The following is a 26,506-nucleotide window of genomic DNA, read 5'->3' as shown; positions in this document are numbered from 1 at the left end:
GGAGAGGAGGGAAGAAGAGGGGTGGCACTCAGCCCCAAACTAGGAAGGATGCTGAAGACAGATAAAAACAGGAAAGGGACAGAGAAAATGGGGGGAGGGGGAACACCCTCGGGAGGTGCCGAAGGAAGAAAATGGTGGCCGCGTGCCTGGCACTGTGCCTGGGGGACTTTTCATAATGTCATTTCATCCTACCAAATTGACCACAAGAAAGGTATCGTCACCCCCAAGAGACAGATGAAGGCTGAAGCTCTGAGTTTAACAGGCTTCTCCAGGGAATGGCCGAGGGCCAGGCCAGGTCCCCAGCAGGGTCACCCTAGGGACCCCAGCTCTCTGGTCTCTGCAGAGATGGCCAGCAGGGCCACAGCCCTGGCCCAGAGGACCTACGCAGAGGCCCAAGCTATGTTCCGAGCGGGGTTTATTCCAACAGAGCCTAACAGGAAACTTGGCTCCTCTGACTCACTCTGATCCGACCTTATTAAGAAAAAAAGGATCAGGAGCCAGCACTGGGTAGGGTTTCACGCCAAGAGCTGGCTCCGAGGCAGGGGCCAGCCGAGCACGATAGCCTGTGCCCTGATCTCCCCACAGCCCCCAAACGCCTGAGGCAGCCCCTGCACGCTGCCTGGCTCTAGAAGAGGGGTCCTGCCTTCTCCACTCTTGGCTAGTGGGGCTCCCCTACCTCACAGCCATCCTCTGTCCACCCTCCATCCTTTCCCTTCCCTTCCCCTCCCTGACTGGGGGTACCCTGAGGCCTGTTTCCACTTCTCCTTCTCCTCCTCCTCTCCTGGCTCTGCTGCCCTTCTGGCTGGCGGGAGGGCCCTACAGGACCCCAGGGATTCCAAGCAGCTGGGGCCAGCACTGCAGGGGGCAGGCAGGAGGCAGGAAAGGCTTAACCCTCCAGGTCCCGGCCCCCAGTGAGCCTGGCTCGGCAATCAGGCTCGGTCCTGTCTGGAGTATGAAACCTAACCCCACGCGGGGTTGCTGAGGGGCCCATGTCCATCGGTTGCTGGCTGGATTAGGAGGGTAAACAGATGCCAGAAGTCACCTGAATCAAGCCCCACTCTGAGGCACAGCACAATGGGTGAATGAATGCTGAGGACCAGGGCTCCAGCCCCCCCCCCCCAGGAATGTCTACACTGGCCATCTTCCCCCAGGGGGGCTCCAGGAGTTTCCAAAGTAGAGGAGGATCTGCAGGGGCCAAGTTAAGGGCAAGTTCTTCCTAGGTGGTGTATAGGCACAAGAGGGAAATTTCTGTCCTTCAGTTCATGAGCAAAGTTGGAGAAGGCAGCCCAGAGGAGGCTTGCAGAGGGTGACTTCTTGGATGCTAAGACATTCAAACTTCTGGAACCTCCCAGCTCTGCTGTCCTCAGAGAGGACAGAGAAACTCCCAAAGCACTCTTGAGGACCATCTCGTCTCATTCTCCAGAGATCAGATGTGACAACTGGATCAGAATGGAGAAGAGAGAGGTTTGCCCAAGATGACCCAGCAACTTAATCACAGCAACAGGACCGGGCCTAGTTCCCCTGAATCCCTCTTTCTGCTTTTCTATGCTGACAGCACTTAAGGCCTCCTATCTCATGTCAAAGATAGCCCCTGGGTCTCGTTTTTAGCAACGTGCACACTCAGGTTATTGCCAGGCTATGTTGACTCAAAAGACACAGAACCGAAACTTCGAGTGAGGTGATGCGTGGGAAGCTGACCTCTCCCAGGATTTCACAAGTTCTGCTCACCACAAGGGCATGCCCCCATTCTATAGACTGGGCGAGTAAGGCCCAAGAAGGAAAAAGCTAAAGCTCCAGCCCCTTTGTACTCAGCCCAAGGAACTGAGGTGCACCTGGGGTCCAAAATTCAGCATGTCCCCAAATAGCCCACCAACAAGGAGGGGGTCTCTTAGCACTGACTTCGGAGAAGGGGAGCTCTGGAGGTCCTGGGGAGAGGCTGGAGTGGACAGGAGTCAGGGGCTCAAGCCCAAAGAGACCAGCGATGCTGGGTCCAAAGCAGGGAGAAATGGCCATAGTGGTAGAGACACCCCAGCCTTGCTCCGCCTGCCAGGGCCCCACTTACAGACACACACCCCCAGAGGCTCCTTTCTACTCCCTGCTCCATTCCCTTCCTCAGAGGCAGGTCTGTGGCTTGGCTAGGAGCTCCAGGGACTGAGGGAGCACAGCAGCTGTGGGGCAGGCAACATAGCTAAAAGCCGGCGGGCCATAGGGCCCCGCGGAGGAGGCCCCAGCAGGCGGACCAGGCTGCCCGAAACCTCCCAACGCTCCCAGCCTGTTGCTTATTCATTCAGAGTGGGAAAGCGCCAGCCCAGCGGCCAGCCAGTACCGGGCTGGCCATGTAAGGCCCCCAGGCAGTCCTGCCTGTCCGGTGCCCTGCAGAGAGCCTCGTGCAGCCCTGGGCACCGCCCCTGCCCTGCCCTGACCCCTTGGCCTCGAAATGCTGTCATCGGAGGAGCCGTCCCGCTCGGGACAAGGCCAGGATGGACAAAGCTAGAGCTGGGGCAGGCAAGGAGCCGTCCTGTCCTCGAGGCCGTGGGAAGAGAAGCACGTACAGGAGTACACTCCTGAGAGCCTCTCGGTCCACCAGGCCTCTGCAGAGGGGCCACCATGGCTGTAGCCCGAGCATGCTGGCAGCTGGGGGCCCTGGTGTGGGGCGCCTGCCTCTGCGTCCTGGTGCACGGGCAGGAGGCGCGGCAGGGGCAGGGCTCGGACCCGGGGCGCTGGCGGCAGCTGATTCAGTGGGAGAACAACGGGCAGGTGTACAGCCTGCTCAACTCCGGCTCAGAGTACGTGCCGGCCGGGCCCCAGCGCACCGACAGTAGCTCCCGGGTGCTGCTAGCCGGCGCACCCCAGGCCCCGCAGCGGCGCAGCCAAGGAGGCCCCCGGCGTCGGCAAGCCCCGTCGCTGCCCCTGCCAGGGCGCGTCGGCTCGGACACCGTGCGCGGCCAGGCGCGGCACCCGTTCGGCTTCGGCCAGGTGCCCGACAACTGGCGCGAGGTGGCCGTCGGGGACAGCACTGGCATGGCCCGGGTCCGCACCTCCGTCTCCCAGCAACGACACGGGGGCTCCGCCTCCTCGGTCTCGGCCTCGGCCTTCGCCACCACCTACCGCCAGCCGCCCTCCTTCCCTCAGCAGTTCCCCTACCCGCAGGCGCCCTTCGTCAGCCAGTACGAGACCTACGACCCCGCGTCGCGGACCTACGACCAGGGCTACGTGTACTACCGCGGCGGCGGCGGCGGTGGCGCGGGGGCGGCGGCCGTGGCCTCGGCGGGAGTCATCTACCCCTTCCAGCCGCGGGCGCGCTACGAGGAGTACGGCGGAGGCGAGGAGCAGCCCGAGTACCCGCCGCAGGCCTTCTACCCGGCCCCCGAGAGGCCCTACGCGCCGCCCCCGCCGCCGCCGCCGCCGCCGCCCGCCGACGGCCTGGATCGCCGCTACTCGCACAGCCTGTACCACGAGGGCACCGCCGGCTTCGAGCAGCCCTACCCCGACCCGGGCCCCGACGCGCCGCCCGCCGGCGGCGGCGCCTACGCCGCCGACCCCCGCCTCGGCTGGTACCCGCCCTACGCCAACGTGCCGCCCGAGGCCTACGTCCCGCCGCGGGCCGTGGAGCCGCAGCCCCCGTTCCGCGTGCTGGAGCCGCCCTACCTGCCGGTGCGCAGCTCCGACGCGCCCCCGCCCGGTGGGGAGCGCGGCGGCGCGCAGCAGGGCCGCCTCAGCGTGGGCAGCGTGTACCGGCCCAACCAGAACGGCCGCGGTGAGTACCGTTCCGCGCCCCGCCGCCCACCCTCCGGGGGCACGATCGGTCACGGTCATGGCCGGCGGAACTGTTCCATGGGCCTCCCCTGAGCTAAGAAAGGAATTCCACAGCCACCGTGCGTCTCACCTCCCAACCTTCCCCGGGTCCTCTCATCGTTAGTGGCAGCATTTGACCAGGGAGGCCTGGGCTCTGACCCTGGCTTGATGGGTAGGGGCTGGAGGCCAGGCTTTGGGAGGAGGCACCTTCCAGACCTGGTTTGGGTCATCTGGGGACAAAGGGAAGGAGCCCTTCTCCCTGGCCCTCCCTCATTTCAATCAGGGCACCCTTGGAGATGCCCCTGAGCCAGCCACACAGGGTGAAGCAGGGAGCATCAACATCAGAAAACTTCAGGGTCAGCAGGGTCCTAGGGGATGCCCCTGGAGGTGTGGCAAGGTCCCAGGCACTAGCATCTGTGAGCTTGGCCTGGTTGAGCAGGAGGTTAGGGAGGAAGCCCTTCCCCTAGGCAAGAGTCCAGACTAGATGACAGGAGTTCCTTCAGAGGGACACAGCCAGGGCCACACTAGAGAGGTAGTGAGGCATTGGCCTGGGTGCAAAATTTAAGGGGATGTCAAAAAACTCAGTAATCAAGAAAAGTAATATTTTAATGGCGTTTTTAGATCAACAATAATGCAAACATTAAAAAAACCTGTGATGAACAAAATATCCAGCCTTTAAGTAGAGTTAGTGGTGCCATGCCAAGCCCTATTGGAGCCTGAGGCAAACTGAAAGCTCAGAAATACTGATCCTGTCTTTATTTAAACTTTTGATATTTTGTTCATCACAGATGTTTTGGCACTAGCTTTGGTTTTTAAAAGTATTGCCTCAAATACTACTCATCTTGGTTCCTGAGTGTTTTGGCGCCCAGGCCAGTGTCTCACTCGTTTCGCTCAGCTCACTCTAGTCCTGGGCGTGGGGGAGAGTCCTGGGAGGGAGCTGCCGACAGGCCTCCCTTTTGGCATCTTTTGGGGGGACAGGGGACGTGAAGACAGGACCTAGTCTAGGGAAGGCCCAAGCCGTCTGTATGTGAGAACACAGCGAAGGGGCAGATTTCCTTCTTCAGATGGACAACTCCACACATGCTCTTAGCAGGCAGGCTACTGTGGTGAGGGCCCACTTGTGGTCTGGCCAAGGTTAGCTGACTGTTGGCCCATCTTCTGCTGTCCTAGAATTCCCCCTTTCCGCCTCTGTAGCTGCCAGTCCAAAGTCAGCTTTGGTCAAGGTTTTCCATGCAGTCCCCTGTGTGTCCACATCGCAACCCTGGGCTGCCTCCTTGAGGCGGCAGTCGGTGCCCCGATTCTCTGCTCGGCGCTGAGGTCGCTGCGTGGGACTCACCAGGGGAGGGCTGAGCCCTGCAGGGCCCAGGGGCACAGGTACACCGCCCACCCCCCTCCGCCAGCCTTTGCTACTCCGGCTCTGTCAGCACTGGGACTGCTGTCTTGTCTCCAGCCACACTGACCTGGGTGAGAGGCTGCCTCTTGGGGGTGGAGGTAAGGTTTCTGTCTCCCTAGCGGCAGCTGGAGCCCAAGGCTAGGGGTGAGGAAGGTCCACACTGGTAGCACCCACTCCTTCACATCCCTGGCATAGCACTCAAGTTGGGTGCTGAATCCCACTTCGAGAACCTGCAGGAGCTCAGGACAGGAGCTGGGGGCGGCGGGGGACTTCTGTGATGACGAACATCCTCCTGCCCAGTGTGGCCTCACACACAGCTGGTCCTCACCAGGACCATCCTGCAGCAGGGTGCTTCACAGTTGTGCCTCATTTGCTCCTAGAGCTCCTTGGAGGAGAGGTCATCCCATCTAGAGGGAGCTAAGCTTTCACGGTGGCTCTTCTTAGAATACACAACCTCAGAGTGGGGCTCAGCCAGAAGTGCCCCACTTTCTGGGCAGGGGAGAAAACTGAGACCTCAGATGCCATAGAACTGCTGGCAGGGTCAGGCCTGGGACTCCCATCTGTGCTCCAAGCCAGTGTGTTTTCTAGGGCCCCCTCTTTGGCCTGACAGTTCTTAAAGTTCAGAGGCCACCGGCCAGGGCAAGGCCAAGTCTGGACTGGGGGTGCTTGGCGCTCATCAGGGCCTCTGGTCTTGCTCTTGAGCCCCACAGTTCATTTGGGGTTAAAGACATTTCCCCTTGAAGGTAGACTACCAGGCGCCCAGTGTGCTGGTATGCATCCAATCCAGGCCGTGCTCTGGGGGAGGCATAGCATAGGGGACACATCAGTGCTATGGTTGGGCAGGCATTAGAGGGATGAGCTAGGGGGGCCCACACAAGGGGCCTCCCCAGTCAGGGGCTAGGGGCTCAGAGAGGACTTCCCGGAGGAGGAGGTACCCCTGCATTGCTGCAAGCGATGGCCATCAGCATCCTCCAGGTGCTCCTTCCCCTAGTCATGGAGGGGATGGTGGGAGGGAGTCGGGGGCAGGGGGAGGGTACAGGCTAGTTTGGGGCTCACTGAGAAGCCAAAGAGGGAACAGTACCTTCTCCCCGATCATTGGTTCCCCCTCCCCACCCTGCTAGGCCCAGACCATGGAAAATCCCAGTTAAGAGAAGGCCAAGCCTTGTGCTTGAGATCAGACCCCCAGGCCCGGTGTGGGAGTCCAGGGCAGATTCTCCGGGACTGACCTCATTCCTCCTGGCCACACACCCAGGGGTCTGAGGCTGGGTGCTGGCAGCCTGTGTGTGTGTGGGCGTGGATGTGTCCTCACAACACCAAACACATGTGCGCACCGCCCACGTCCCTCCATGTTTGGGCAGTTTCCAAGCGCCTGTCCAGAGCCCGGTTTATTCCTCTGGCGCCTTCACCCTCTTCCCTCCCACCCAGGGCTGGGGCTGCCCAGGCCTCCTGCAATACCATTGTCTCTGACTCTGAAACTTGTAACTGGAGAGAAAACCAGGAAACAGAGGCCCAGAGAGGGTCACATACTTCGCCTGGCTCTCGGCAAATCCACGCAGAGGCCTGGAGGGTGACTGGTGGATTCCCGGGCCCAGCTGTGGCCCCTGCCTTTCCCTCCACCATGGCCAGGCCCTCCTCTCCCAGCCCCTTTTCTCTGCTCCTGCCTCCCCATAGCCTCAGCTTTTCTGAGCTGGTGGTCTTTGGGCTAAGCTGACTCCTGGTCCCAGAAAACCACAACTCTTCTCGCAGGGCTCCCCTTTCCAGCCCCGGCCTCATTCCCTGGCCCTGGCAACCCTGTGAAAGCAACATGGAGCCGCCTCCCTGGCCATTCTCCCGGGGCATCGCTGACGGCTGTGCCAGCCTTGCCTGGCGCCGTCCTCCGTCCCTGTCCTTGCATGGCCAACCAGAGCCCAGGAGGAAGCTGGGGCTGCTCTCAGCCTGTCCCTGGCCGGTCCCTCTACATGTGGGGCGGATAAATCCTTGCAGTGTTGACCATATTATTCTCCCGCTCGAGAGAGTTTTATAACTCCCGAAGGCCTTCAGGATAGAACTTAAATGCCTCAGCCTATTGCTCTAGAACCAGAGGCATCTCTTTCCTTTTCTCCTCCCTGTCTCACGCCCCCACAGTCCCATGGGAACTGGGCTGCTCCTCAACCTGGATGTTTCACCTCCCTGCACACCCAGGGATGTTCCTAGGGTACTCCCCTCTCCATCTAGCGTCCTGCACTCCGGAAGCCAGACGGGGCCCCTTAGTCCCTGAGAGCAGCCCCAATGCCTGGCCCAGCCCCTACCCCCCCCCACACACACACCCCCCCAGGCCACCTCCCCATCTCCAGGTCACCTCCCTACTTCCACAGGGCTTGGAGTAAATGCAGGGAAGGACAGAAGCAGACCTCTACCCAGAAAGTGTCCAGAGTTGAGGCCCCAAGGCAGGGAAGATAATAACAACCCAGCCATTTGCTGAAGGGTACCCGCTGAGCTGGGTGGCTTAAATGTGCAATTTCATTCATTGTCACAGCCTCCTGGGAAGGTAGAGGTTATGCTCCTCTGGCACAGATGAGAAAACTGAGACCTAGGGAGGTCTCACCGCTGTGCCGCTGAGCCAGAATTCAAACCGAGCCCGTCGTCTCTGCCTTGCACGGAGATGACCCCAGGAGGACCCACACTCCACCTACGAGCGGGGGGTGGGGGTGGGGTGGGGGGCAGGGAGAGAGCCTGGGCCTCCTCCACCAGCTCTCTGGGCCTCAGTTCCTCCAACTGCAACCCGGGGACAGAGAATGGCACTAGCGTTTGTGGGCACTTAACCATCACCCTTCGTCATTCCCGCAGCAGCCCCACCAGCCAGCTACTGCTCTTTGCCCCGTCTCATGGATAAGGTGACAGGCTCATTTGCTGATTATCACACGACCTCTTAGTAGTGAAACCAGGATGGCGGTCCCATCCTGGGTTCTTAACGGCCATACGTAGTTTTTAAAAATGTTATGTATTCTTGCTTATCCCGCACTCCTCATTTGTCCACTCATTCGTTTGGTACTTCACCAGAGATTTGACTGTCTGCTGTGTTCCAGGCACTGTGGCGACAGGGGGAGATGGGACAGTGGATCTGCAAGGCCCTGGACGCAAAGAGTCCCTTCTCGGCGTGGTGTCCACAAAGCCTTGCAATTCTCAGTGCAGATTCCAGGGCATTTATTTCACAAGCACTTCTGTCATGCTCACTAAGTGTCTTATACTCTTCCTGGAGCTTCAGGATGAGAGGCACTAGAATCCTCAGGACAACCCTGGGTATCATTCATCCCCATTTTGTAGATGAGTAAACTGAGGCCCTCGGAGGTTAAGTGACCTGTCCAAGGTCACATCACCGGTGACCGGTAGAGCCGGAATCACAGCTCAGCCTCCCTTCTTCCTTCCCTGAGGTTGCTTTGGGTGCTCCTTCAGGAAGAAATGGAGCCTTCAGGCCGAGGAAGCTGTTGTAAAGGCTCAGGCGAGCTGTGGCAACAGAGGGGCCTGGGTCCTCTTCCTGCTCCCTGTTTGGCAGTTGAAGGTCACTAGTGTCGGAACAAACAAGTTGTGTCCCAGGCAGCCTCGGCTCAGGCAGACTTCCTGTCTCCTCTGTTATCATCCAGTCGTAAGGCCACATCCTTTCTCCCCTGCTCTCAAACCCTCCATCCCTGCAAAAAGAGACAGTTCCTATTCTAAATAATAATAATAGCCGCTGATATTTCTTGAGCGCTGACTATGCCCCAGACACTATGCTAAGCATTTTGTTTTCTTTTTTTTCTTTTTCATTTAATCCCCCCAGCAACCCTGTGAGGTAGAGAGTATTATCACCGCCATGGTGCAGACCAGGACTAGGCTAGAGAAGTTCACAGTCCCTCATCCAAGGACCCCAGCCGACTCTCTGGGAAGGGTACGGCTCCTTGTCCATTGTTTCTCTCAGGTCTACACCTGCTGGAAAGCCAAAATTTGGACGTCTGCCTCAGGTTCGCAGGCCCCACACAGCCTTCGAGCAGGGTGGGGCGTCATCAGAGCCTTACGGGCACCAGGCTGCGGCCACACTCGACCTGGGAGTTCTGGCCTCTCGTCCCCCCTCCTCCTTCTCCCCTAACCCCGGGGAGCCCCCATCTCAGTGTCCTCTCATCTCTGAAGGGGCCCCCCCCACCCCCGCCAGCAGCCCCGGCCTGAGTCCACCCCACTCGTGTCCAAGCCGGGAACACATGGGAAACTCCCCAGGGCAGTGTTGGAATGGCAGGAGAGGAAGGGAGGGAGGAGGCGGGTGGGCCGCCCAGGCAGCCCACACCTGCTTCCAATTCCCGTGCCGGGCATTCCTGCGGAGCGGCAGTCGGCTCGGAGGCCGGAAGGAAAGGCTGGGTCTTGTCGCCTCCCCTGCTCTGACCTAACAGCCTCCTCGCCGCAGGCAGCCGGACCCAGAGGGCCTTTTTGTACGGATTCGGGATCCAGGGCTAGGGTTGGGTCCGGGTCCTCTCCCCTTTGCTGACGGGCACTCCGGAACTGGGCATTTTAGTGCCACCTAGAAATGAGGTGTCGGAACGCCAGAGCCGGAAGGGACTCGGGTGGGGAAGGCTTTGCCATCAGAGCCTCAGGAGACAACCCACCCTTCCTCCTGCTTGTAGACCAACTGGAACCATGAGTTTTCCAACCCCAAAGCTGATCCTTTGTCAAAAGAAAGGACTTTTGGAGTCAGTCCCAGCCTTTGCTTGGTAATGAAGTCTGCTCGTGCAGGCAGATGCTGCCAGACCCTGCAGGTACTGAGGCATGTGCTCGCCAGGGCACACAGGTGCCAGGCCCCGAGCTGGGTACAGAGAAGTCGGGGGTGCGTCAGACCCAGCCCTGTCCCCTCCGAGATCTCGGCCCAGCAGCCAGAAACCAGGCTACGGGGTGCAGGGGCCCAAGCCCACCGCTAGCTCACCCATGTCTCCAGCCCCCACCTGCCGTGCACCCATCCCCGGACCCACAGCTGGGTGGCAGGTTTCTCATGAGGAAACTCATCCATTCAAGAAATATTTATGGGTTGTCTTACTGCATGCTGGGCACGGTCTAGAGCTGGGTCTTCATTAGTGAAATGAAAGGGACAAAACCGTTGCCTTTGTGGACATTCTATTTTCATGCATAAACATAATAAATAGGTAAAGAATAGAATGTGGTGAGCACTGACAAGATCTGGAGGGGGAGGGGGGATGAGCAGGTTGCTGGTTAAGGTCGGCCTCAGGAAGGTGACATTGGAGCAGAGACTTGAAGGAGGCGAATGAATGAAACACGCAGCAATCAGGAAGGGCATTCCAGTAGAAGAAACAGGCAGTACAAAGGCCCTGAGGCAGGAATTCCTGGGGTGGGGGTAGGGGGGTTCAAGTGTGTTCCCGGTTTGCTCACAGCAGAGTAGCCCAGGAGTTAGGGGCGTGATAGGAGGCAGGTCAGAGAGGTAACAGGACCCTGGAAGACACTGTGAGGACTTGGGCTTTTACTCTCTATCCCCTGGAGAGCTACTGCAGGCTTTGAGCTGAGCAGTGACATTTAAACAAGGTCTCTGACCACTAGGCGGGGATGGGCAGTGGGGAGGCCGGCAAGAGGCTGACAGGAGGCTGGTATAGAGATCGAGGTGGAGGTGACAGCGGCAGGCAGGGCGGGAACGATGGGGGGGGGGGTAGTCAGATTCGGGATCTATTTTGGAGATGGAGCTGATGGGGTTTCCTGATGGGCCGGATGTGGGGTGTAAGAGAAAGACAGGGGCCAGGCGTAAGACAAAGGCGTGTAGCCTGCACAGCAAGGTCGCAGCTGCCATACGCTGAGATGCGAAGGCGGTGGCCGAGCAGGTTTTGTAAGAACGACGAAAGTTCAAGTCCCTGTGAAGGGTCTGAGGGGCAGGGAGGGACCCAGGGGACAGAAGCACCCACAAAGACTTCTGGAGGTAGGGGCAGGGGGCACCCCGCCGGCCTGCAGGGGAAGGGAGGGCAGCAGGGGCGGAGGCTGTGTTCACACGGAGTAGAGTGTGAGGAGGTGAGGCGTGCAGGGAGGCAGCAGAGGGAAAGGCGGCTGACCTCCCCAAAGGTGAATGTCCGCCTCCTGCCAGCTCAGCCCCAGCCTGTTCCCATTGTCACTCATCTGAACGCACAGCCCCAGATCCCCTCCTCGGAGTTGGGCCCTGCGGCAGGGAGGAGTGAGGACTGTCTCTCCCAGTCGAGTGGGGGGCAGCAGACGTGAGCTGGCAGAGCAGTGGTCAGGACTGACAAGGTAGGCTTTGGGGCCTGAGGACTGTGTGCCCCTGCAAGGCTCTGGGTGCGTGTATAAGCCCGGGATTCCAAGACGAGACACCGTGGTGTCAGAGGCCAGGGGCAGAAGAGGTCAGGTTTGCTAGCGAGTTGCCTCCTGACCCTGCGGGCTAGGAGATCTGAAAGGCCGGGTGAAGGCCAGACCACAAAAGGCCTCAGCTGCCACCCTGAGAAGTCTGGGCTTGATTCTGTAGGCAGTGGGGACCCACCGCAGGCTCTGGGCCTGGCTTTATGGCTCTCGTGGCTCCTTCTCCCGGGCCGGGATCGCCCCTTCATGGTAGGATGTGGCGAACCCCACAGCCACCTCGCCGACCTGCTCGCCACACTGGGGTGGCACCACCGGACCAACCCTGACAATTTAATGTCCTGATTATCAGATGATGATTTCACAGGGCTGGGAGCTGCCCGCCTCCACCCCGGAGGGCCTGTCAGCTCATCTCTGTGTGAGCTTGCTGCTTTCCCTACCTAAGGGCTCCTCTGGAGTCTGGCTGCTGAGCCAAAACATCCTGCTGCACACATATTTCACAACCCACTGACCGGTTCCTGCTGGACATTGTTTATCTTCCAGCCCCAGGCTCAAGAGATTAGGGCTATTTTGCATTCCACTTTCCTTCATCTGCTTCTTGTGAGCAGGAGGCCTGGGGAGGAAAGAGTTCAAAGGAGCTGAGGTTTATGGAACCCACAGAAAGGGGCAAGCCAAGAGGGAAACAGGTGAGGTGTGGGCAAGGGACAGGAATGTAACCACAGGCCCTCTGCACTGGGCAGCCTCCAGGAACCGCTGAGCAGGAGGGAACAGATTTCTCATGAAGCAGGAAGGATTTAGGTCAGACAGTGGGAGAATTTCCTGGCTGCTGAAGTATCGTCTGTAGAGGTTGTGAGAGGTCTTGGGCTCTTGCCCGAGGCTGGGGAATAGACCAAAGAGCTCCTGAAAAGTCTTTTAATCTCCAAGTGTTTTGGGAGCCATCAAACTGCTCATGGGCAGGTTAGGCTAGTGTGTCCATAGTCCAGATGGGGAAACTGAGCCTAAGGAAAGGGAAGGGACTGTACAATGGGGGATTGGATGGGACGGCAAACTTGCCTTCCGATGTCTTTCCAGAGAAGGTCCCAGCCAAGTCCTGCCAGGGAAGAGGGAGACAGGCCTCAGCTTCCCCCAGGCTGGCATGTAGGTCAGCTTGGGGTGGGGAGCATGGCCGACTGTCCAGAGCACCTTGTGAAGGGGCCCTGGATGCCCACTCAGAAGAAGCTCCAGGGACAGAGCAGGAATGCAGAAGATCCTTATCCTCGGCTCTGTGTCTTCCCTGTCCTGGAGGGTCTGATGGGGTCCCCTCCAAGGCTGCCTGCAGCATGGCCTTGGGACCTGATTCACCTATGCCCAGCCCCTCCCCAGCCGAGCAGCAGCCTGGCTTCAGCTACCCAAGGGCCTTTACTGCCCTCTGACTCAGTGTCCCTCTAACCCTGGCCCAGACCCTGGTGCAGCCTGAATCCCTATGTGCCCAACCCCCACAGTCAGCACATTGCTTCTGGGGAAGGGTGCCCAGGACTGGCCCAGAGCTCCAAAAGGCCTTGAGTAGGATAGAGAATGATCAGAGCTGGATAAATGGAGGCAGTGAGGCCTGGAGAGGACCCAGTCCTGCCTCGGGTCACGCAGAAAGTCTGTGACAGAATAGGGTAAGAGGCCAAGCTCCTGTCTGCCTCCTGGGAGCGGAAGGCAGGATGCTCTTGGTGACCAGGGACTCCTTGGGTAGCCTGGGCAGACTGTACAGCCACACTTTCCATGGTTGGCCCCATCTTGGGTGTCCAACCCAGAAGACTGGCCATATTGGCCACGGAGGGTGCACACTGTGGAGTCCTATTTAGCAATGACAAATAATGAGCTAGGTAGATCTTAAAAGTTTATACATTGACTGAAAAATCAAGAAACAGGATGAGACTGTGAAACAATATCATTTATGTACTTTAAGGATACATACCCACCCCCAACACGGTGCAGATTTTATACAGAGACACAGATGTTCAGGGACATATCTGAAGGTCAGGGGTGATGATGAAGCTTAAAAAGAAATGTTATTCTGGGGCACCTGAGTGGCTCAGTCAGTTAAGCATCCAACTTCAGCTCAGGTCATGATCTCACAGCTTATGAGTTTGAGCCCCACCTGGGGCCCTGTGCTGACAGCTCTGAGCCTGGAGCCTGCTTCGGATTGTGTCTCCCTCTCTACTCCTCCCCCACTTGTGCTCTGTCTCTCTCTCTCTCTCTCAAAAATAAATAAACACTAAAAAAATGTTATTCCAAAAGGGGGAGCCTTGTGTAGACCAGTGATAATGGTTTGTTTGCTCCGAAATGAGAATTATGCTTAATTCAGTCTCTGCATTTAAAGAAATGGGGGTGTCTGGGAGAAGTTCCCACTGGAACCCACTCTATAGAATCTCCAGTGCTGGGTCCAAGGGTTGCATGATTCCATATATTCTGGATAAAAGGTTCCAGGCCCTCCTCAAAATTGTATCTCCACGACTGAGGGTTCTCCTGCCTTCCGAGTAAGCTTTACCCTCTCTCTAGAGACTTCCTTTTAAAATGCACACTTTTGGGGATGGGGGATAAGCACGTGGTCCAGTTATAACTGTCTTTCACTCCACATTGGCCACCCTGCCTGGAGGGCCTGGTTGTTCCCCATAAGCCAGAAAAGGCAGACCAGTCCCCTATTCCTGCATCCGTGAGCCCCCGCTCAAGCCTTCCCTCACCCCCTTGTGACAACACATGGGCTGCCCCCCAAGTCCCGGCCCTTCGGGGCTGAGATCTCAAGCCTACAGGTCCCACTGCTGATGGAATGCCTCCTGGGAGAGCAAGAGGAGAAGGAGGCATTGTTCCTTCCTAGAGAAACATGCCAGCTGAGGGAAGGGCCTGGGGTTCCCAGGGGATCCCCTCCTCTGAAAGGCATAGGGGGACCAAGCCTGAGCTCCCAAGGCTACTTTCTTTTCCAGCAGCTTCCCCCAGTGTGACAGAGGTGGAGTATGGCCAGGGGAAGCCAGTTAGGGGAGTCACAGGACCCCTGTGAGGATCAGAGATACAGAACAAAGAAGATAAAATAATAGGAGTGATTCCATTTAAGTTCTAGAAAAGGCATAACTGTCTAAGGTGATTGAAAAGCAGATCAATGGTTACTTGGGGTGGTTGGGGGAGGAAAGAACTTACTGGGAAAGGCAGGACAACTTTCAGGGATGATGGAAACAATAATTAGCTTGATGGTCGTGGTAGTCACGCTGTGTATGCCATTTGTCAAAACTTACCAAACTGTGTATCTTAAATCTGCATTTGACTGTGTATAGATTATACTTCAAAAAAGTTCATTTGTATAAAAAGAGTGATAAGTAGAGTCCTAGGAGGAGGTGGGGAGCTCCTCCTAGGGCTGCTGCAACTCACTGTGCCACCATGGGCAAATTCATTGCCCTCTCTGAGCCTTGGTTCCCTCCAGCACCTCCATGTGCCCTGGTGCCTTGCAAGGAACAGGGTAAAATATGAAGTATTAAGCCACTAACCACTAAAGAAACTTGCCTGACAGAGGCCAATGGGACGGGGCAGTTAGTCAGCCCCAAAGCATGGTGGGTTGCCTGCTTAGGGGGTGAGTGGTACCCAGTGCAGGATCTGGAGGGAAGTAGACACAGGTAAATACGATGACATCTAATTATAGATCAATACAGATCCAGCGGGGAGACAGGAGAAGTATGTGAGCCTGGAATGTCACTGCCAGTCAAGGGAGACTTCTTGGAGCAGAAGGCACCCGTGTGAATCTGAGATTCCTCAACAGTAAGAGGAAGATGGTCACCTGTGGCCAGGGCCAGGGCTCAGATTGTGACCAGCAGCTCTGAGCTGTCTGTCCTTAGTCTTCCTCCGGAATCCCCACAGGTAGATGCTACAGGTGCCCCTCCCCTCCATGGCTTTGAAGTTTACAAAAAAAAAAAAAAAAAAAAAAACACCACCCACTCAGTTATAACCAACAAGGATTAATGATGTCAAAGCAATTCCCTAAAAATGGTTGTGAGTACAGAGTTTTTAGTCCATAATCTTGAGGTTCCGAGTTGTTGATAGGTGTCAGACCTCAGTGTGTGGCCAAAATTAGGGCTCGGTATAGGAGCAGGGTCGGGGCTCAGTCACAGGCCAGGAGTGGCACCAGCCCTCGCTGGCCCTGAGTACTTCTGGCCTCTTCCGTAGCTGGCTTTTCTAACTTCCCTGGACTGCACAGCCACTCCATGGAGTGGCCTAGAGAGGAAGGGTCGGGCCAGAAAAGCTTTGAGGAGCCATCTGTGCATTGTTTATTGAAACCGGGCCTGGGGTGGGGGAGGCAGGCCGTCTGGCGCCAAATACTGGATCTCGTGAGGCTTCAGGCCCAGCTAACCCACCCCCACATGTTGCTATGGGAAAGGCACTTTGATGATGGGGAGAGGGACCATTCCCGTCTTCCTCACCTCCCCCGCCCCCACCCCCCACCCCACCAGAGGCTTCCGGGGACCAGAGCGCGAGAACCAGCTTGGCACCGAGGTGGGCCCTCGCTTTGAGGGCCCTAGGATCCCTTGGGAAATGATTGCAGGCATTCCTGGAGCTTGAGTAATGGGACCTAGGCTGGCCAAGACGGCCCCCCTCAGCCAGGAGCCACCTCATCCTCACCCACCCTTGTGCTCCAAGCTTCTTCTCCATTCCGAGTAGGTGAGATCACGCTGGCTGCCTGGACCAGGCTCCCGCATGAGGCCCAGGCCCAGGGTGAGCGGGGCTGGGGTCTGGAGCCCAAGGGATGTGTGTGTGTGTGAGGGTCTGCCTCACCTTCGGGACCTGGAACCTGACAAGAGGGTTTTGGCAGCAAGAAGAGGGGCCGGAATCCGGTCTGTGTGACTCAAGTCCCCGTACCTTACTTGTCCCCCAAGAGCAGAGAGCTTGAAAGAAACTAAGCAACCTGTAGGCTCATGTCATTGCTTATCTGCCAGAATCCCCGAAGCCTGAGGCTGAGGGGACAAAGAGCCCCCGGCTCGCAAACCCTGAAGTCAGTGGCCAAGCTGGGATAGAGCTGAAGGCTCTGGAGTGCCCCCTGCCCACCTCCTACCCCGCCCTGCCCCCACCACTCCCGCACGCCTGGCACCAGATCAGATCTTTCCTTCTTTATTCCAGTGCGGAGACGGTCTAGACACCTGAGTTTGGTTTCTGCTAATTCCTAATTACGCTCCCCGGGACCAAGTTGTGCACAGACGTGGGGGAGGTGCAGGGTGGACAGATCCCTGGCTCTAGCATGTCCCAGGGTACAAGTGATCACAGGAGCTGAGCAGACTCCCGACTTCCCTGGGTCCTGCAGGGGAGGAAGCCGGGCCCCTCAGGTTGCAGGCCAGAAGCTGCAGACAGGGGAGGGTGCGGTCAGGTCTGGGGGCCGATGGCAGGAAGAAAGGAATCCTGAAGAAGGTCGGGCTGGGCGCCCAGTCCGAGAATCCTGCCCTGTCAGCAGCCTGCTCTGGGGATGTGTTTTCCCACTAGCCCTTCCCTTCCTGTCCACCCCACTTGTGCCAACCAGCACTTACCTGGCCCTGCCCATGAGCTCTCTGGGACCCACGTGGGGCCAGAACCCAGGGTTCTCCTGGTGGTTCAAGAAGAAAGCTGTCTGCAGACGGGGGCTGGGGTCTGGAGGCCTGGGGAACAAGGACAGGGAGGCAGTGTCCGGAAATTGCTCGCTTCAACTTAGTCCTGCCTCCAGGCCCTTGTTCGTGCTGGTCGCCCTGCCAAGAATACCCTTTTCTCTAGCTCACCAAACCTTATCCTGCCTCCCAGACCTCGCTCACGTCCCAGCTCTTCCAGGGGGCGCTCAGAGGCTCCCACAGCATGGAGCTCTCCCACCTCTCTGGCCCACACCTGAGCCCAGGGGAAACAGTTCCAGTCACACCCCTGGCTCAGGTTGGGAGGCTTCCTGGAGGAGGCGACAGCCTGTGTAGAGGAAGGAGAACAGCAAAGGGTGCTTGGGGCTGGGGAGGTCTCTGGGCATTGGCCGTGGTCAGCCTGACACCCCTCGATGCCAACTCTTTCCCCCACCTCCATCTACCCCACTCCATCCCCAGGTCTCCCTGACTTGGTCCCGGACCCCAACTACGTGCAAGCATCCACTTATGTCCAGAGAGCCCACCTGTACTCTCTGCGCTGTGCTGCGGAGGAGAAGTGTCTGGCCAGGTAAGGAGGTGACGATGAAGCATGGAATGTCCGGACAGGCTCTGGGACTCACCCTGAGCCTGTGCTCATGCCAGCCAGGCTGCCTACAGTCTGAATGACCCTGGCCAAGCCTCTGAGCCTCTCAGGACCCTGACCTCTTCATCTGTGAGCCTTGCCTGCCCGCAGGGAGTCAGGAAGAGAAGGGAACAAGTGAGCATTTCTGTATAGGTCACTATACAAGGAACTTTACTGGGGCATTTAATCTTCACTCCAGCCCTGAAAGAATGAAGTCGCCCCAGGCGACTGGGGAGCAAAGAGAGGAACTAAAACTTTTCCAATCTGAGCTGCCTCACGAGAAGGTGCTCCCACAAGGACCCAGGGAAGTCCAATGGGGGAACGAGCCTTCAGGATAGAGGGCAGGAGTACAGAGCCCTCTCCAAGGAGGACAGGTGTGGCTCTCCAGCAGGGGCAGTGGGCGCGGGTGACAAAGGGGCCCCAGTTATGCGTGGCAGTAGAGAGACCGGGAAAGGAGACCAGTTTGCAAGAACCGGAAGGTGAGCACAGCCAACTCTCCGTTATTCCTGGGCGTCTCTGCCTCCTGCAGCCCTTGCTTCTGAATTTATTAAAGGCGAATATTCTGTTCAAATACATATGCTTTGGGGACATCTCCCTGTGCTAAAAGAATCTGTTAGAGATTACATTGTCCTGACTCGTTTGTTGACATCTCTCTATGTTGAGAACATCTATTTTTCTTAATTACTCACTGCCTTTCCCCCCCACCCCTTTGGAGCCTTAATTTACTTTCACTTTTCAGTATCTGGGAAGCCCTTTGGAATTTCCACATTTTCCCACTTACGGGCTTGCTAGTGCACTGCCACTCAGTAGCTGACCACAAGGCCTTATCTGTCTGTCACGGGATAAGACGCTTACACCAGATTGTAACTTCACCCACCGCTTCCTAGGTCCAGAATGTCTTGCCCTTGATCGTGGGTGACCAAAAGCACGGAAAACGAGACTGCGGATAAGGAGGTCCACTGTACCACTCCGCTGGCCTGCCCAGTCAGGTCTGGTCTCCCCTCAGTTGTCCCTGGGAAGGGAGCATAATGATCGTGTTCCTGCTGTCACCAGTCCCTCCAGCAGTGAGCACCTGACAGCCTGCAAGGCAGTCCACTGAAGCTGAGTTTTGAGGAGTTTGAGTCAAAGCTAAATTATCATCCCATCTTCATGAAGCATCCTGTGGGCCCAGACCCGAGCTCCCAGATGGGCTGGGGAAGAGGCAGCCCGGCCCCCTGTCCCGGGCCACTGGAGAGCGGCCCCTCAGCCGCCCCGGTGACAGGACCCAGTCACAGAGAGGGGGAGGGGAGCTGGCATGAGTGGCTCACGGTCAGAGGAGGAGAAAATGGTCAGAGGAGGAAAGGCCAGCAAGGGCCGAGGTGGCAGAGGAAGCCGGGCGTGGGGCACAAAGCTAGAAGAGCCAGCGGAACTGAGGCCTGGGATGGTGGGGCTCTCCGGGATCACGGGCGGGCGGCGTGGGCTGCAGGCAGGGCCCAGACCAGGGAGGGGACGTGCTCCAAGTCTCACCGCGAGTTTGTGGCCAAGCCGGGCCTAGAACCTAGACCCTGATGGGTTCCCACGGTGTGCCGGGCTGAACAGAGGGCAGGATTTAACCGAACAGAGGGAAGGAGGATGTTTTGTTCCAACCCAGACACAGACAGATTCCAAGCCTCCCCCAGACAAGGCCAAGGGCCTTACGTCCTGGCAGACAGGAGCCTGCACCGCCTGTTGTGCAGACATCCTCTCAGAGAGAGCTGATCCCCACAACTGGCCACCTCCTGCCTCTGGCTTTAGGACCCAGACCTTAATGAGTGCCAGGGGAGTGCCCCTGAGGCCGGCCTGGACGATTATCAGCAGTACGACGAAGGGGGGGTACTCCAGTCAGCCCTTCTGCACGTGTGTCTCCGTCTGCCTCCCTCCCCTCGCTGCTGTCCCTCACGCCTCTCCTCCCCCTCCCTTTCTCTTTTCACAAAGCCCATGTCGGCTGGGAATCGGGGGTCAGCAAGCAAATTGTGAGCAGGCAGTCTGCCTCAGACCTGTGCTCCCCAAACAGAAAAGGGCAGATCATTGTTCCAGAAGCCACACCGTCAGGGAAAGGACCTAGTCACACCGACCTAGCTCAGAGGAGCATGTGGCATCAGGCTGTGCCATAGGCAGTGCTGTTAGAGCTGTGATCACAGGCCATCAAGGATCTTCTTGGTGGGGCAATCAAGGCAGACTTCCTGGAGGAGGGAGCCTGTGTCGCGCTTAGGAGGCTGGGTGAGTTCTGGGTCCGACGAACAGCACGGGCAAAAGTATAGATTAGCATGAGTGAAGTGCGTTTTTGAGAAACAGTGTCTGAAGCTGGAACGCAGGATGTGTGGGGGAGCAGCAGGGCAGACAGGAACGGGAAAGTGAAGAGACCGTGACATGGAAGAGCCCGAGCCTGTGTCTTAGTCCTGCACCTGAGACATGGCGTACTTTGGTCCACAACCGGGGCCCCATCCAGAGGAGGGACCACTTACCAGCATCTCCTGGATGGGGCCATTCTTAAAAAGCCCTCCAGAGATATCGATAGGTTCCCCCCGCCCCCAGAGGCTGTCCCCCACCGAGAGTCACCTGCAGATGAGATTGTCATCGCCAGACCAGACGCTGCTTTAGAAAGACTCCGCTGGCAGCTGCCGGCCACAGGGTGGAAGCCGCAAAGGAGGGTACAGCCAAGCCCGTGTGGTCAGGAGAGACGGGGAGAGACCTGAGCCCCAGCCTCAGTACGGGGAGTCAGTTGTGAGGACTGTCAGGGACAGGTCAGCTGGCTCTGGGCGTTGGTGACACGGCACCCAGCCCCACCCCGGTCCCCCACCCTGTCCCTGCAGCACGGCCTACACTCCCGAGGCCACTGACTACGACGTGCGGGTGCTACTCCGCTTCCCCCAGCGAGTGAAGAACCAGGGCGCCGCGGACTTCCTCCCGCACCGGCCACGGCACGCCTGGGAGTGGCACAGCTGTCACCAGTGAGTGGGGCCCTCTTCTCCCCCATAGGTGCCCGGGGAGGGGCAGGGGCTGGTGGGAGGGCCCGGGTGGGGCCCCTCCTCTCCCCCCCCACCGCGTATGTGCTCGGGGAGGGGCAGGCGCTCCCCGGAGACATTTGCTGCCATGGATGCACCACTGGGGCAAGTGTTCCTTAGCGAAAGCTAGACTGCAGGAGGGGGACCTAGGAGGATCCGTCTTAGGGGACAGAAATGTCTAGAGTACGGGGAATTGCCCGAGGGAGGCTGGTACAGGTGGGAGCCCAAGAAGGACGCGAGGAATCCTGAGGGGGTGCCCTCCCAGGGGACCTGGCCAGGTGGGGAGCCCCAGAGATGCTGCCCTGAGGGACACGGGGAACCAAGGAGCCCCAGGAGCCCAGACTGGTCAGGAGGCGGTGTCACAGGAAGCCCAGGGGTGACTAGGCCCCCTTCTTTCCCTCCTCTTGTCCTCTGCCCCCAGACATTACCACAGCATGGATGAGTTCAGCCACTACGACCTGCTGGATGCAGCCACAGGCAAGAAGGTAGCCGAGGGCCACAAGGCCAGCTTCTGCCTGGAGGACAGCACCTGTGACTTCGGCAACCTCAAGCGCTACGCATGCACCTCTCACACGCAGGTCCGGCCAGGCGAGGGCACCGCGGTGGGGACACGGGAGCATGGGGGTGAAGCCTGCCCGGGGGAGTGGGACCAGGGGGGACCAGGGAGCAGAGAGCGACGTCCAGCTGGGCCAGGCTGAAGATGGGTCAGCGCCAAGGCTCCACTCAGCTCCGTCAGCGCAAGGGTCTTCTCACGGGTCATCAGGCCACCACGGGGCCCTGTGGGGGCCGCCCACCCCCCTCCCCTGCCTGGGCCCCTCCCTGCATTGCCTCCCAGGTGTGCTGCCCAAGGAGAGAAAGGAACATTGCAGTGAAATGTAGATGGCGTGGTGTTCCATTGCCTGGTCGTCCACCCAAATCCACCTTTCTATCAGTCTGTCCAAACATCCACCGAGTGTCTATCTGTCCTGCCCCTCTGTCTCTTCATCCAGTCCTCCATCCATCTCTCCAGCCATCCCCCTCCTTCAGTCCCTTCCGCCTGGCTATTAGACCTCCCTGTTGTCTCTCTGGTCCATCCACCCACTGGTTTCAGAAGGGACACACCCTGGGGCACCTGGGTGGTTAGGTCGGTTGAGCATCTGACTCTTGATTTCAGCTCATGTCATGATCTCACGGTTCTTGGGTTTGAGCCCCGCACCCGGCTCTGGGACTCTCTCTTTCCTTCTCTCCCTCTCTCTCAAAAATAAAGAAATAAACTTTAAAAAAATTAAAAAAAAGAAGGGACACACCCACTCTGAACAGCTACCCCGGGCCAGAGGAAGGTGGGGCCAGACTGCTGGAAAGGCACAGGGTGGCACCCCAGCCTTGATCCTGTCCCCTCTTCCCAGGGCCTGAGCCCCGGCTGCTATGACACTTACAACGCGGACATCGACTGCCAGTGGATTGACATAACTGATGTGCAGCCCGGGAACTATGTCCTCAAGGTGGGCCTCCTGGTCTGGGCCACTCCCCCTACTATTGCTTGTGCTCAGTGCCCCTGCCTCTGGGATATGCTTTAGCCACCGGGGCACCCCCTCCTCCCCCGGCTGCTGAGGTGGCATCCTGGACATCAACCTGGAGTGGGGGTCTCCTCTTCCCCCTGGAGGCTCTTAGCCTCAGGCCGACAGAGCCTCTCTTTCCATAGAGACACCAAGGCACCTTCGGCCCAGGTGCGGTGATGCTACAGGAGGCAGTGACACTGTCTTCCCTAAGCGACAGAGGATTTGAAGTGCGGTGCACCCCCCTGTCTGCAGACAGGGCAGGCTTTGTGCCATCTGGAAGGGGACCCTGCCATTCTCTGAAGAGACCCTCCACTCCTCACAGTGACCCCTGCAAAGCCCAGGGCTCCTGTGACCAAGAGTCCCTTCTGGCCTGAACCCCTCCTGCAATGAATGCTACTCCCGAGCCACTTCCCTGGGGGTGGGGTGAGAGTGGGTAGAAAAGCATGTTAAGGACACACAGCCCCATGTGGTACATCCATGCAGGCTGTGCTGGGGCCGGGGCATCGCGGTCTCACCTGGGGAAGTCAAAGGTCAGCCTCCTCTGTGAAGGTGCAAAGCAAAGGTGGGGAACCATTCCACCAGGGCCCCTGGACCCGCAGCTCCACACCCCAGAGCAGCAAAGACAGAGCTGTGAGCAGTGACGATGGGCTTGGGAGGTGCTCTAACCTGCATGAACACAGCCTGCCGGGAAAGCTGCATTCAGAACACAGCAACCCGGAAGCCACTGGTTACAGTCCGGTCCCAAGCACCTCCCAGCAGGCTCAGAGGCCCCTCTGCTCAACTCACCCAGGGGCCAGGGTTCTTCTCCTTCCCTTGGTTCATCCACTCACCAGACATGTACAAAGGACCCTCTGAGTTCCGGGCACTAGGGACTGGAACCGCATAAGTAATGCACAATTCCTGCCCTTGGGGAGTGTAAAGGATTTAAAAGTAACATGTTCTTCCATGTTCTGCAAATATTAGTCTGGGTGTAGCCTATCCCAGTGAAGCGCCCCTCCCCAGTTAATCCGACATTTAGAAGGCTTCCTGTGTCCCAGTGGTTCTTCAGACAAAAGGCACGGGTGGGCCATCATCTCACTGAGCGTCAGGTTCTCCAGCTCCAGGGCGGGAGATGCCACCTGGCAGCAGACAACCCTTCCATCGGTCATGTAGACAGGCATGGGTGGTAACAGGGTGCCAGCCTCAGACTCAGGAGACCAGCCTTGGTATCCCTGCCCAGCCCCTGCCCCCCATTCACTGCTGTGTTCCCTGGGGCAGTGACTCAACCTCTCTGACCCTGAGTGCCCAATGGGGGGCCCACCTGGCCCAGGCTCTGGCTCCGGGGAAGCTTCCCACATTCCTATAAGGGTGATCTGGCGATGTTTTCTTTGACCACGAGTTGTCTCTTCTTTCCTCTCTCTCTTTCCATGTCTCTCCACCAGTGTGGCTCTGTCTCCGTATCTCTTGGTCTTGAGGGGTCTTCCTCCATCGTCCTATATCCTTCTGTCATCTGTCTCCTCCACGTCTGTCTGTCTGCGTCTCCGGGGCCTTCCCTAATGACCAGGTGAAATGCAGCCCCCTGACCAGGTCCCTTTGCCCTCTGCTCCCCTTCTTCTTCAGGTTCACGTGAACCCGAAGTACATTGTTTTGGAGTCTGACTTCACCAACAATGTGGTGAGATGCAACATTCACTATACAGGTCGCTATGTTTCTACAACAAACTGCAAGATTGTCCAGTAAGTGCACACCCACCACCCTCCCCTCCCCAGCCCCTTTTCTACCCTTGAGGTCGGGGGCGGGGGGGGGGGGGTGGCCAGGGAGTGGCAGGCAGGGCTGCATGAAATACACAAGATACCTGTGCTTTGAGTCACCTTCCTGGCCAAACCCAGCTGCGGCTGGGCCCAGCCCACAGGCTAAGCAGGAGGAGCCTCGTCCATGCCAGCCCCAGGCTGAGTGCTCGCAGTGGAAGCCGGGCCCTGGCGTGCTGATCTGGGGCCAGATTGTGTGGCTCCAGGTGGGAACCAGCAGGAGGCAGCATAATTGGGTGGAAGTCTGCAGTCCTGCCTCTGAGGCTTCCTCGCTCTGTGACCATTGGGCAGGTCGCCTCACCTCTCCGAACTACTTTTCGCAACTACAGAATAGGCCCTTCCCCTGTAGGCTTGTGAGACTGAAAGATTGAAAAGCCTGATGTCTGCGGGTTGGAGAATCCTTCATAACGGTGCTCAGTGAATCGTTAGTGGCCTTATCAAGTGGATTGAGTTAAACAGCCCCGAGTTAGAACTGATACTGGCTGGAATGAGCTTTCATCCATGCCTGGGCCCAGTCGTAGGGGAAGCTGATGCGCTCTGGCCCAAGCCTTTGGCGGGGTCCTCAGTTGCCACTTTGCAGAGGGACCCTCTGCTTACAAACTCGCAAAGAAACCCCACCCCACCCATGTGAATTTAAAATGATCAGACCACAGCAACTCTTTTCCATTTAAAAGCAAACAAACAAAAAGCCCAGGAGTTGCTTTAGGCCATCAGCTGGGTGACAAATGGCAGAGATTCCAAGGCCCAGAGAGTCAGCGTATGCTTATCAATGATTGACAGGTAGGAAGTTTAGCCTGTGACCAGGCTCAAGGCTCAGTGTGTGACCAGGGGCAGGGCTCAGTGTGTGACCAGGATTAGGGCTCAGTGTGTGACCAGGATTAGGGCTCAGTGTGTGGCCAGGGTCAGGGCTCAGTGTGTGACCAGGATTAGGGCTCAGTGTGTGACCAGGATTAGGGCTCAGTGTGTGGCCAGGGTCAGGGCTCAGTGTGTGACCAGGATTAAGGCTCAGTGTGTGATCAGAGTCAGGGCCCATTTAGATACAGCCCTTTTACCCTTGGCTGCTACCATTAAGCTAACTGTTCACACACACCACCCCCACCCCCACCCCCACTACACCACGTATGCTAAAAATGAGAACAGCAGCCTCTAGTTGAATACAGAGATCAGATTCCTCATAAATTGAATTTGATCAAAATTGTCAAGGTCACAGAGTCTGTCTAAAACAACTGACTCCTGCCCCATCCCTGGCAACTTGGCTCTCTCATAGGCCTGGGTTTCTGACCTCCTTCCTCCTCAGGGCCTCTCTTATTCAGCCATTCCCAGTTCAGGGGCCATCTCAGTGGTAGAGGGCCTCTGGGAAGCAATTCTGGGGAAGGAGAAAGAGGAAGGAAGGAAGGAAGGAAGGGGCACATAAGAAAAAAGGGGGTCGAGGGATACGCAGGGAAGCAGGGAGCCTGCATCCCTCTCTTGTCCTGCCTGCTGCTGGGAAAGGTGGATTGAAAAGCATCCCATTTTCCGGCGATGCCATGAGCTAGGCCCCTCAGCAGGGCAGACAGAGAAGCAGCCCCATGCACCCCTCCAGCTCCCCTGGGGCCTGCGGGCCAGGGAAGGCTGAGGCCCTTCTTTCCAAGCCCTTTACATAAGTGCTTGGAAAGGCTCAGGTCTTATTAGAGCGTCTCTGCTACCCTGACCGCAGGCGGGCGGCCGGGCCAGCGCACAGGAAGCCGGACGCAGTGTTCCCAGAAAGGCCATGGGACTGACGCCTGTGGGTTTCGCTCATGTTTCTGAAAAGGAAGAAGGAGGCTTTTTTGAAAAGTACTGAGTTAGAAAAAAAAAAAAAAGTGTTTCCAGACAGTAGCAGCTCTACTAATGGCCTAGAAAACACTGTGGAACTCGGGGCATGGGGAGGGGGTGGTGCAGAGACCGCACCCTGGGTGGGTCGGTGAGTCCATGAAGCCCCTCTTCTTGAAGCTGGGGCCTCCCGTCCCAGGGATCTGGGCTGTGGAAGGGGAGCCCTTAGCTTGGGAGGCAGAGGTGGGCTTGCTGACAGTCGAGTGAGGGGTCCTGCCCTGCAGCCTACCACTGTTCTCTTTCTTTCCTTAGATCCTGATCTCGGAGAGGATGGACACACGGCCAATGTCCCCACTTCCCAAAGCCGCCCGGCTCCCCAGGAAGCCTCCTGCCAGGACAGACCTGGCCCCAGGGGCCCAGCCCCCACCCACAGGCAGGGGCAGCTGGAAGCTACAGGCATCCCTCCCTGCCGGCCTCAGGGAGCAAACGCAGACCGAAACCACAGGGATTCCGGATGCCAGGCCCAATTTTGTACTTAACTCTTCTCTACAACGTTATTTTGTCGATGGTTGGTTTTTATTTTTTGTATTTTGGCCTTACCACAGAGCAAGATTGCCCAGGCCCCGGGCTGAATAAAACAAGGTTTTTCTA

The 26,506-nt window shown here is 57.9% G+C and overlaps 1 protein-coding gene across 1 annotated transcript; it reads left to right on the top strand.

Moving 5' to 3' along the window:
• Positions 1 to 1,388: 1,388 nt before the first annotated feature.
• LOXL1 (lysyl oxidase like 1) lies at positions 1,389 to 26,506 on the top strand. Its single transcript, XM_043555046.1, has 7 exons — positions 1,389 to 3,757; positions 17,554 to 17,662; positions 20,548 to 20,685; positions 21,161 to 21,317; positions 22,125 to 22,220; positions 23,877 to 23,992; positions 26,168 to 26,506. Exons 1-7 carry the CDS (start codon positions 2,608 to 2,610, stop codon positions 26,172 to 26,174), a joined length of 1,773 nt encoding a protein of 590 aa, XP_043410981.1. The 5' UTR covers positions 1,389 to 2,607; the 3' UTR covers positions 26,175 to 26,506.

This window comes from Prionailurus bengalensis, chromosome B3 (assembly GCF_016509475.1).
Source record: "Prionailurus bengalensis isolate Pbe53 chromosome B3, Fcat_Pben_1.1_paternal_pri, whole genome shotgun sequence".
In the NCBI taxonomy this organism is placed as follows: Eukaryota; Metazoa; Chordata; class Mammalia; order Carnivora; family Felidae; genus Prionailurus; species Prionailurus bengalensis.
Note: the sequence above shows the minus strand (reverse complement) of the source record. Positions and strands in the feature narration are given on the sequence as shown.

Excerpts from the sequence above, each read along its gene's own strand:
- LOXL1 (XM_043555046.1), top strand. The coding sequence starts at position 2,608 with ATGGCTGTAGCCCGAGCATGCTGGCAGCTGGGGGCCCTGGTGTGGGGC. Across the intron at positions 3,758-17,553 it reads GCCCAACCAGAACGGCCGCG|GTCTCCCTGACTTGGTCCCG; the intron begins GTGAGTACCGTT and ends CTCCATCCCCAG. Across the intron at positions 22,221-23,876 it reads CCGGGAACTATGTCCTCAAG|GTTCACGTGAACCCGAAGTA; the intron begins GTGGGCCTCCTG and ends CTTCTTCTTCAG.